This window comes from Scyliorhinus torazame, chromosome 9 (genome assembly GCF_047496885.1).
Source record: "Scyliorhinus torazame isolate Kashiwa2021f chromosome 9, sScyTor2.1, whole genome shotgun sequence".
NCBI classification, from domain to species: Eukaryota; Metazoa; Chordata; class Chondrichthyes; order Carcharhiniformes; family Scyliorhinidae; genus Scyliorhinus; species Scyliorhinus torazame.
In genome coordinates, this window is record NC_092715.1 from 162,014,509 (window position 1) to 162,025,727 (window position 11,219).

General features: G+C 49.6%; 1 protein-coding gene across 1 annotated transcript in view; it reads right to left on the reverse strand.

The window, feature by feature from the left end:
* Positions 1-9,251, reverse strand: part of isca1 (iron-sulfur cluster assembly 1) — a 64,062-nt gene extending 54,811 nt beyond the window's left edge. The window contains exon 1 of the mRNA XM_072516710.1: positions 9,069-9,251. Within this exon, the coding sequence (XP_072372811.1) occupies positions 9,069-9,152 (84 nt within the window). The 5' untranslated portion in view covers positions 9,153-9,251. The remainder of the gene's footprint in view (positions 1-9,068) is intronic.
* Positions 9,252-11,219: the final 1,968 nt, after the last annotated feature.

The window sequence follows — 11,219 nt, forward strand, 5'->3', positions numbered from 1 at the left end:
GCTACCTGGGGATCCAGATAGCCCATGACTGAACACGGATCCACAAGTGGAATCTGACCAGTCTGGCGAAGGAAGTTAAAAAGGACCTATGGAGATGGGATGCACTCCCACTCGCCCTGGCGGGGAGACTGCAGATGATCAAAATGAATGTACTGCCGAGCTTCCTCTTCCTGTTCAGATCCATACCGATCTTCATCCCCAAGGCCTTTTTCCACAACAAAGGCAAAATGATCATGGTGTTTGTGTGGATGTAAGAACCCAAGGATCCCCAAATCGACACTGCAAAGGAGGAAAAATATAGGCGGTCTGGCCCTGCCGAATCTACAATACTACCACTGGGCAGCTGCGGCGGAGAGAGAATGAGAGGATGGATACATGAACCCAATATGGGATGTGTGAAGTTGGAGGAGTCTTCCTGCAAGGGAACGACCCTCTGGGCCCTCACCACGGCAGGCCCCCCTCCCCCCCGTCAAAATACACATCCTGCCCAGTGGTGGTTGCCACACTAAAGACATGGAACTAGATGAGGCAACATTTCAGTCTAACCGAGAAGTTCTCCATGGCCTCCATTGGGCCCTGACCAGATCCAAGACAAGGGACCCATCGTTGGCCAGCAGCGTAAGAAGCTGCTTGACGGATCCCACTCCTTTTTCCAGCGAGTAGAATGGGAAGCCGGGGTTCATGTCCGTGACGTTCTGGATCTGCGACCTCACATACACACCGCGGGACCCAACAATTTGCAGGACCCACAGCAAGTCCTTCTCTCTGTACACCAGCTGCAGGGCTGGGTCCTCATCAGGCTGACCGAGATGCGACTCTAGGTCGAGCACCTCCTTCTCCAACTCCTCAGCCCTGGACATCCGCCTCTTTGTCGACCCCCTCGTATACTCCTGATAGAAGGTTCGCATGTGGGTCTTGCCCACATCTCACCATAGACTCAAGGAGGGAAAGCCTCCCCGCGTCCTTCTCCAGCCAGTCCAGAAGCAATAAAATGAGCCCAGGAATTACTCGTCCTCCAGCAGCAGGTTGTTGAAGTTCCAGTATGCGTACTGCGACTGAGTGCGGGACAGGGCGAGCCCCGCCCATACTAGACGATGGTCCGAACACGGCACCTGTTGCACAGAGGCTGTCGGGGTGCAGGGCAGGTACGTCCTGGAAATGTAGAGGTGGTCGATTCTGGACACTCAGATCCCAGGCCTCACAAAGGTGAAGACGCTGGAGTCAGGATGGAGAATCCATCAGATGTCCACCAAATCAAAAAACCTGACCAGAATCCTTAACTTCACCACTGCACGAGAGCCACAGGGGTGGTTCTTTGTTCCGAGGGTGCAATTAAAATCCGGCCCCCCCGCTCACCCCCAGGACGATGCACTAACCCACGGCGATGGTCCTAAGATGAGTGGACACTTGCTCAAAGAAAGTCATCTGCTGCTGGCCATCCTGGGAAGCGTAGATATTCGCAAAGTGAAGTACCTTGTCCCCCATCGCCCCACCCTGCCGTTCCCCTCCACCCACCCTGCCTTCCCCATTTTTATCCCCTGTATCCACCCCTGCCTCCCTTGCTCCCACTGACGTCTGAACTCTCCTTGAAGAAGTCAATAAGCGGCTTCCATCTCCGGGCACCCCCCCCCCCCCCCCCCGCCCCGCCCCTGGCGTCGGAGGCTAGGACGGACAGGGGAGGCCCTCCCCGTCGCCACCGCCAATGACCCCGAGGTCAGGGAACTGCCGCAACCCTCTGGCGTTGTGCAAATTGCACCGGGTGGAACGAGCCCGCGGGTGTCCTGCTCGCACCCGGTCTGAGACGTCCTGCGCGGGGTGGGCTGCAACAGCTGAGGGTTGAGGTGTATTTAATCTTTTCTGTTTTCTTCTGGGGTGTGATGCCGAGGAAACCTCCATCTTTGCATCGCCACTTCCCTTCCCTTGACAACCTGCCCCCAGGGTTATGACTGCCTTGATCTACGGCTCATGGTCACGTGCATCACCACCACTCTCTTTGTTGAAGTGATGCCGTGTTCAGTAACCGACGTTGAGATGTCAATGGGAACCGGATGAGGTGGAGTGTCCACAGAGCAAGGTGCATTAGTAGCCCCCGAGTCGGAGTTCCGGGGCGCGGGGTTCTCTAGGCCGACGGGGTCGGGGGTGTCTGGGGCCGATCCCCGCCTTGCCTTCTTTTAAAAAAAAAAAAAATTAGAGTACCCAATTCATTTTATTTTCCAATTTAAGGGGCAATTTAGCACAGCCAATACACCTACCCTGCACATCTTTTGGGTTGTGGGGGCAAAACCCACGCAAACATGGGGAGAATGTCCAAACTCCACATGGACAGTGACCCAGAGCCAGGATTGAACCTGGGACCTCGACGCCGTGAGGCAGCAATGCTAACCACTGCGCCAACATGCTGCTCTAACGGCTCCCCACCTCACCTTCTTACTGGTCTTGCGGGTACCCTCCCTCCTCCACACCGGCACCCGTTTGGGTGGTAGGCATCGGTGTGGTGTCTCCTCGTGGGAGTGGGGTGATAACGTCAGTGGGGGAGGGGGGGGGGGTGCCAGCCGTGGCCACTTTGGTGTCCGTGGTGGCCTTAGAGGTGGGGCAATTCTTTTGCACATGCCCCACCTTCGTGAAGACATGGCAACACACGCCATCTGCAGATGGAAATATACTGAAATATACTCCCCTTGCTGGGAGACTTTGAATCCCCCCTCTAAAACCACCTCCAGGGCCAGTCGGACGGATGCCTGGCGCCAGAAGGAGTAGATGTGCCTGAGGGTGGGGGAGAACCTTTAGACCAAGAGGGAGCAGCACCAACTCGGAACGTACATCCCCTCGTAGTTGGAGGTGGGTCGGAGGAGCTCTGTAGTCAGGTAGGGCAGGACATTGGAGAGTATGACTCTCTCGGCTGTGGCCTCAATAAGGTCCACTGCCACGTAGGCCCCGCCCACCATGAGCTCTTTTTCAAGGGCAAGGTGGACCATCCACTCCGCCCTCAGGAAAAACATAACCTCCCTGTACATTCAAGAGGCGGCCACAAGGGCCAAGGGGCCAACGACCCTGGCCATTGCGCAAATGCACACCCCTGTGGTGATGGTGGGGTAAGCGTAGCACTTCACCCCCAGTTTCCGGGTTAGCTACCGGAAAGGTGGCGGGGCTGCGGGTGTAGTGGACGCCAAAGAGGCCACCTCCCCCGCATAGGTGACTCTGGACTGCCCCGCCACCGACTTAGGTGGAGTGGCCATTAGGGCATGTGCCATGCCCACCCCAAAGTTGGCTTTGTTGTGTCGGTATAGGTTGGAAAATAGACTGGGGGGGGGGTTAGGGGAGGGGCAAAATGGGACAATGTATTATCCACCAGGAAGGTATGCGAAGGAACGAGGGAATGGTGGGAAAAAAAGAGAGCAAGGGACACAGCGGGAGGAGGCGGATAGCAGCACAGGTTGGGCACTGTGGATGAATTGGTGCCTGAGGTGGGACACGCCTGAGACTCTTGCGAAGCTGGAGCGTGAGAGGATAGGTGAGCACAAGACTTAACTGGAAATACTGGAGAATTAGTCCAGTCTAGTCTTATTCTCAACTGCAAAAATTACTATTTTAGGATCATTCTGGAATGCCAAGGTAACTCCTGGCTTCTTTTCTCCACTGCAAGCCATTTTCTTAACCCCCTCCCCCAACCTTGCCTCCAATGTGCAAGAAACACATGGATTTTTTTGTCACCAAGACAGGGTGATCCAATGAGCAACCTCTGCCACTTCCCTCCCTTTTCCTAGCTCCCTGGGCTGAACTTGCTCAAAGGCTTCCACCTTTTCCTAGCATTGAACTGGTTTCCTTCTCTAGTTTCTCCTTTATCTCCCCTTGTATCATCCCTGAGCCCACCTTGCCCTTAAAGGCTCACCTCCTGTTTGCTCAATTCCATTCCCAAAACTTTCTGGCTCCCATGTCAACTAACATCACTTACGGTTCTCTATCCTCAGGTTCTATGTCTCTCCTTCAAATCTGCCAATATCACCCCGGAACTAACCTTTGACCTATGTTTGCAGATGATATGAAATTTGGAAGTACTGTAAAATGCAAAGAGAATGGTGTAGGACTTCAAAAGGACAGTCAAGTTTGTGGAATGGGCAGCTAAGTGGCAGATGAAGTTCAAAAGTGTGAGGTAATGCATTTTGGTAGGAAGGACATGGACAGGCAATATAAAATAGAGGGCAAAAGTCTTAAGGGGATGCAGGAGTTGAGGGATCTGGGTATATATTTGCATAGATCATTGAACAGGACAGATGGAGAGAGTAGTTAATAAAACTTTTGTATCCTGGGCTTTATTAATAGAGGCATAGAGTACACAGGCAAGGAGGTTATGTTGAACTGATACAAGACAGTCGTTAGACCTCAGCTAGAATAGTGTGTGTAGTTCTGGGCGCCACACTAGGAAGGATTTGAAAGCATTGGAGAGAGTGCAGAAGAGGTTTATAAGAAGGTTCCAGGCATGAGACACTTCAGTCATGAAGTTGTTTGGAAAAGTTGGGACTAGTCTCCTTGGGAGAGAATAAGAGTAGATTTGATATCGGATTTAAAGTGATTTGCAAAAGAAGCAAATGTGAGGGAAAAAAACTTTCCCATGCAATGAGTGGTCTGGATCTGGAATGCACTGACTGGAAGTGTGGTGGAGGCAGTTTCAATCAAGGCATTCAAGAGGGCATTAGATGATGATAGATGATGATTTGAATAGAACCAATGTACAGGGGTACAGGGAAAAGGCAGGGGAATGTAACTAAGCCATAAAGCTCAGTTGGAGAGCCGGTGCTTACACAATGGGTTAAATGGCCTCCTTCGGAGCTGAAATAATTCTGTAAACCGAAAGACTCTACAAAAGTACTGTGTATGTTCCCTTGGCCACAGAAAAATATTTTTCACTGTACTTCGGTACATGTGACAATCAATCAATCAAATGACCACCCCATTTCTAACCTCCCTTTCCTCTCCAAAATCTTTGAACATCAGGTCACCGCCCAAATTCATGCCCGCCTTTCCTGGAACTCTCTCCAATCAGGTTTCCACCCTAACACACTACCGAAACAACTTTATCAGTAACAAATTACATCCTGTGTGACTGTGACAAAAAGTAAACTATCCCTCCCCATCCTTCTTAATCCAGCCTCAGACATTTACACAGTTGATCACACCATTATCCTCCAATACCTATCCACTGTCATCCAGTTGGACGAAATCGCCAGGCTCTATTCTTATCTTGCTAATCATAGCCAAAAAAAATCACCATCAATGGTGTAAAGGCTATTAGAACATAGAACATACAGTGCAGAAGGCCATTCAGCCCATCGAGTCTGCACCGACCCACATTAAGCCCTCACTTCCACCCGATCCCCGTAACCCAATAACCCCTCCTAACCTTTTTGGACACTAAGGGCAATTTATCATGGCCAATCCACCTAACCTGCACGTCTTTGGACTGTGGGAGGAAACCGGAGCACCCGGAGGAAACCCACGCACACACGGGGAGAACGTGCAGACTCCTCACAGGCAGTGACCCAGCGGGGAATTGAACCTGGGACCCTGGCACTGTGAAGCCACAGTGCTATCCACTTGTGCTACCGTGCTGCCCTTGGCAACATGTAGGATGTAGAAAACCAGCCAGGGACACGCTGGAAAATTAAACCTAAAAGTACCAAAGGCATGAAAAGGGGTTTCAGCAACAGTTCTGTAGAGGCAAAGTTGAAGTCACATGGTGTTGCATAGGTAGAAATAGGCAAGGCGAAGGGCAGCACAGGCACAGTGGTAAGCACTGCTGCCTCATGGTGCCAAGGACCAGGTTCGATCCCGGTTCTGGGTCACTGTCCGTGTGGAGTTTGCACATTCTCCCCGTATCTGCGTGGGTCTCATCCCTACAACCCAAAAGATGTGCAGATTAGGTGGAGTGGCCACGCTAAATTGCCCTGTAATTGGAAAAAATAATTGGGGACTCTTAAAGAAATAGGCAAAGCGGGGGGCATGGGTTCAAATCGCATCATGGCAGCTGGTGGAGTTTTAATTTGACTAATAAAAGACAAATCTGGAATTGAAGGCTAGTCTTAGTAATAACAACCATGAAACTACCATTAATTGTTATAAAAACCTATCTGGTTCACTAATGTCCTGTAGGGAAGGAAATCTACTGTCCTTCGCCAGTCCTACATGCAACTCCAGACCCATAGCAATGGCAGTGTAATTGATTCTTAACTGCCCTCTGAAATGGCCCAGGAAACTATTCAATTTAAGGGCTATTAGGGATGTTGCCCTTACTAATGACGCCTCCATGAACAAATAATTAAAAAAAGAGAGGGATAGTTTACCTTTGTTACCAGCCCAATTAGGATGTCATATGATTTTTATAAGTCATTTTGGTACTACAGCGGGGCGAGATCTTGATTCAAGCAATCAAACCAGAAATTCCAAGAAACATGGGCAGCAAGGTAGCATAGTGGATAGCACAATTGCTTCACAGCTCCAGGGTCCCAGGTTCGATTCTGGCTTGGGTCACTGTCTGTGCGGAGTCTGCACGTCCTCCCCGCGTGTGCGTGGGTTTCCTCCGGGTGCTCCGGTTTCCTCCCACAGTCCAAAGATGTGCAGGTTAGGTGGATTGGCCATGTTAAATTGCCCTTAATGTCCAAAATTGCCCTCAGTGTTGGATGGGGTTACTGGGTTATGGGGATAGGGTGGAGGTGTGGGCTTGGGTAGGGTGCTCTTCCCAAGAGCCGGTGCAGACTCGATGGGCCGAATGGCCTCCTTCTGCACTGTAAATTCTATGATAATCTATGATATTTTGGAAGTGACAAACTATTTGAGCACTTGGGAGAAGAAAGGGGTGGTTGGAAATGACTTGCACAGCACCTTTCACAACCACTGGACATATCAAAGCACTTTATTGCCAAATAAATATTTTTGAAGTGTTATCACGGTTGGATTTTAGGAAATGAGGCAGCCAACTTTTCCACTGACCAGGACATTGGGGATAACTCCCCTGCTCTTCTTCAAAACAGTGCAGTTGGATCTTTTACATCCATCTGAGGGTGTACTAGTTTAACATGACATCTAAAAGCAACACCTCTGGCAGTGCAGCATTCCCACAATGCTGTATTGGTATGCCCAGCCTTCATTTTGGTGCTCACGTCCTGAACCTGAAACCTACTAAGCCAGAGGCAAGAGTGCTTCAACTGATAAGGATAAGTGATGGCAACAGATATGAAAGAAAATGGGATAGTGCCGAAGGGGACATAATTATCAGCTAACATACGAGACAGGAGGAGGGGGAATTAGTCAGTTTATGTTTTAAAGAGCAAGAGGTGCATCTTATCGACACCAGTTCAGAGAGTGCGTGAGGGGAGATAGGAGAGAAACTAGAGAAAGAGGAAAATTCAGGACCAGGACAGTGGGGAGCTTCAGAGGATTTGACCTAGTGCGTTAAGAGATGGCAGTAAGTAATAGTTGTTTGGATAGTTGTGATCTTTATAACAAAAATGCCCATGAATTCAACACCCTACTATTGGAAAAGGCAGAGAGCATACAAAACAGTAGACCATTCAGCCCCTCAAGCCTGCTGTCATTTGTTAAGATCATGACTAATCGGATTTGTGGTCTCAACTTCATTTTCCTGCTTACCATTTATATCTTTGACTCCCTTGTCAATCAAGGATTTATCTAATTCAGCCTTAAAAATATTCAATGAACCTGCCTCCAATGCTCTCTGGGAAGAAAATTCCACAGACTAGAATCAAGGCTGGAAGGGGTGGTTTACGTGGGTGGTAAAGCCTGGTTTTATGTTTGACTTCAATGAAAGCAAAATACTGTGGATGCTGGAAAGTTGAAATAAAAACAGAAAATGCTGGAAAAACTGCAGGGCTGGCAGCATTATGGAGAGAGAATCAGACTTATAATTTCAAGTCATATGACACTTCTTCAGAGCTGAAGTCATCAATCATATGGACTTGGAATGTTAAATCTCTCTTCACAGAGGCTGCCAAACCTGCTGAGTTCTTCCAGCATTTTCTGTTTTTATTTCTGTTTGCCTTCTTGGACAACCTTGGGATAGATATAAACATCACTTGCTAGGCCAGCATTTATTGCCCATCCCGAATTGTCCTTGAGAAGGCAGTGGTGACTGCAGTCCCTAAGGTGTAGGTACACCTAAATTGCTGTTAGAGAGGGAATTTCAGGATTTTGACCCAACGACAGTGAAGGAACTGTGATATATTTTGAAGTCTGTATGGGGAGTTACTTGGAGGGGAGCTTCCAGGTAGTGGCGTTTCCATGCATCTGTTGCCCTTCTTCTACATGGTAGCAGTTATGGGTTTGGAGGGTGCTGTCAAAGGTGCCTTGGTGAGTCCTGTAGTGCATCTATCTGGTAGCAGATGATACACAAGCTATCATTGCGATGGAGATGCTTTGGGCAGTCTAGCCAGATCTGGTAATGAATAATTAAACCAATTGTTTGTCAAAGACCCGTTAGTTCCTGATATTCATAATAAACTAAAGGCGAAAGACTAGAAAATTGGGAATTTGAGCATGCGAGAAGCAAGTGACTTGGAGGATAAGTTTACTTTCAGGGTCAGAGACACAGATTTGTTCTGCTGAAAGGTAAACTCACCTGATACATTAACTGTTTTTCTGTCCACAGATGATCGGCTATTTCCAGCATGCTCTGTTGTTATTAGAACGTGGGCTTGGGTGGGAGGGGAATTCGGATAGCGAACGAAACAATACTATTTAATATAAAACCGTGGCACATTTAAAAATAATGTCCCATTACTCGCAAAATGCTGGTGGCTTTCTTCAATAGGACAGCCAGCACTTTGAAATCTGTTGCCAGCTGTCAACATCGAGAGACGTAAGATTGTCCAAACATCCTCAGTTGCAGTCTGTGGAGGGAGGCGGTCAACAACAAACTCTGCAGCCACAGGGCTGCCACTCCCCGGGCGAGCCCACAGCCCCTTTCGCCGGGACCCCGGGGCGCGCTGCAGCCCTTAAAGGCCAGACCAAGTGTTGTGAAGGCGATGCGATTTCACATGGACGGTCGTCTCACTTACCAAAGTCAGCGCTGCTCTGGTGGGGATCAGCCGTCTCCTGGCACTGACAGCTCTAATAGAAGCTCTCAATATGGAGCCGGACATATTGTAGAGAGCGGGGGAGAGGGTGGAGGAGGACCGGAGGGAGGGAGGGAAGGGTGGGGGGAGAGAGGGAAGGGGACAGACAGATAGGAGATCAGGACCACCTACAACCCGCAGTATCACATCAACTGATTGGCCAGACCAATAATGGAGTGATTGCAGCCAATCAGGAAGCTTGATGGTAAGACTTGTCAAGGTTACAGGATCAAAACAAGTGTTATGTGAGGAGCTAGACACCGGGCTGAAAGCTGTCCTTTACAGAATTTAAACTGTGTAACAATAATCAGAAACACTTCAAACTGCATCTGCTTAACCGATAACTGTTGGTTTAAAATTACAGAGTCGGAACTCTCGATACGTCCACTACATTACGTTTTCCTCAACCTCCCCGCATTCCCACAATAACCTCTAATATTCCCCAATCCCACCCTAACCCGAATATTAACTTCCTTACCCCCACCTTAATCACTAATATTAACCCCAATCCCACCCTAATCCAATTTACCCTAACCCCAAAGGAGATATGCTGAATTTATGCACGACACTAGTTGGAGTATTGTGTACAGTTCTGGGTGCCGCATTATAGGAAGGATATGAACACAATGGAGCGAATGCAGATGAGATTTACAAGGATGAGAGACTTCAGATAGGATAGATTGGAGAGGTTGGAATCGTTGAAGAGAAGAAAGCGAAGAGGAGATTTGATCGAGATGTTCAAAATCATGAGGGGTCTGGACAGAGTCGATAAGGAGAAACTGTTCCCACTTTCAAAAGGATCAAGAACAAGAGGGCTCATATTTCAAGTAATTTGCAAAAGAAGCAAATGCGATGCAAGGAAAAACTAGGAGCCCATCAAACCTCCTCCGCCATTCAACACAATGGTGGCTGATGGGACACTTCGATGCCTTTTACACACTATTCCCATTACCCTTTACGTTATTGTTAATCAGGAATTTATCAATCTCTGTTTTAAACATACTCAATGACTGAGCTTCCATGGCCCTCAATGGTGGATAATTCCAAAGATTCACAACCCTCTTGTGTCAATAGATTTCTCCTAATCGCGGTCCTGGGTGGCATCTCCCTTATTTTGAAATTGTGCCCCCTTGTTCTAGCTCCCCAAATCTTACAACTTACCTGCATCTACTTTGTCTATTCCTTTTAAGTATTTTGTACGTTTCATTGAAATCATCTCATTTTTCAAAACTCTAAGAAATAACAGGCACAGTTTGCCTAATCTCTCTTCATAAGACAATTCCGCCATCCCCCAAACAAGTCTGGTGAACCTTCATTGCACTCACTGTCCTCCTCCGGCCCTCTGGGGCTGAGTCCCTCGCCACAATGAACGTGGCGGATGGCACGGACCCACCAACTAGCCCTGGCTCTGCCTCAATCACCCCCCCCCCCCCCCCCAGATGGGCGACAGGGTTTATTGTGGGCTCTTCGGGAACTGGGCCAGAGGGAGGCGGTGGTTCAGACCCCCGTTCCTCTCGCGAACACAGGCCACCAGACAGATCCAGGAAAAGCTGCAGAATAGAGATGGAAGTGCCTGGAGTCAGAGATTGGGGCGGTCCTCCATGCCACCACCGCCCAATGACCCTGAAGTCAGGGAGCTGCCGCAGCCCTCTGGCTGAGTCCTCAGGGGTCCCGCCCGGCCATGAGGCGTTCTGCTCAAGGGTGTTTTCAGTTTTCTTGTGGGGGTGGGGTGTGTTGTCGAGGGGCAAGAGTAGGGGCACCAACCTCTCTTCACCGGGGGGAGGGGGTTGTGATGTTCCCCCCCCCCTCTCCAAGGAGTGGCACCGCTTACGGGGGGGTGGGTTGACCGCGGCAGAGGAAACCTCCATCCTCGCCTCCCCCCCCCCCCTTCCCTCGAAACTCTGCCCCAGGCAACGCGGTTTTGCTTATCTATGCGCTGGCTCGGACTTGTGCTCATCACCGCACCTCTCCTCTTGTTCGCTCGCATTGTTGCAATGCCGGGCCCAGTACCCTATGCTGAGGCGCCATTTGGCCCCGGATGAGGGGTTGTGTCCACTGGACAAGATTTTGCAGTAGTTCCGGGGGTGGGTGGTT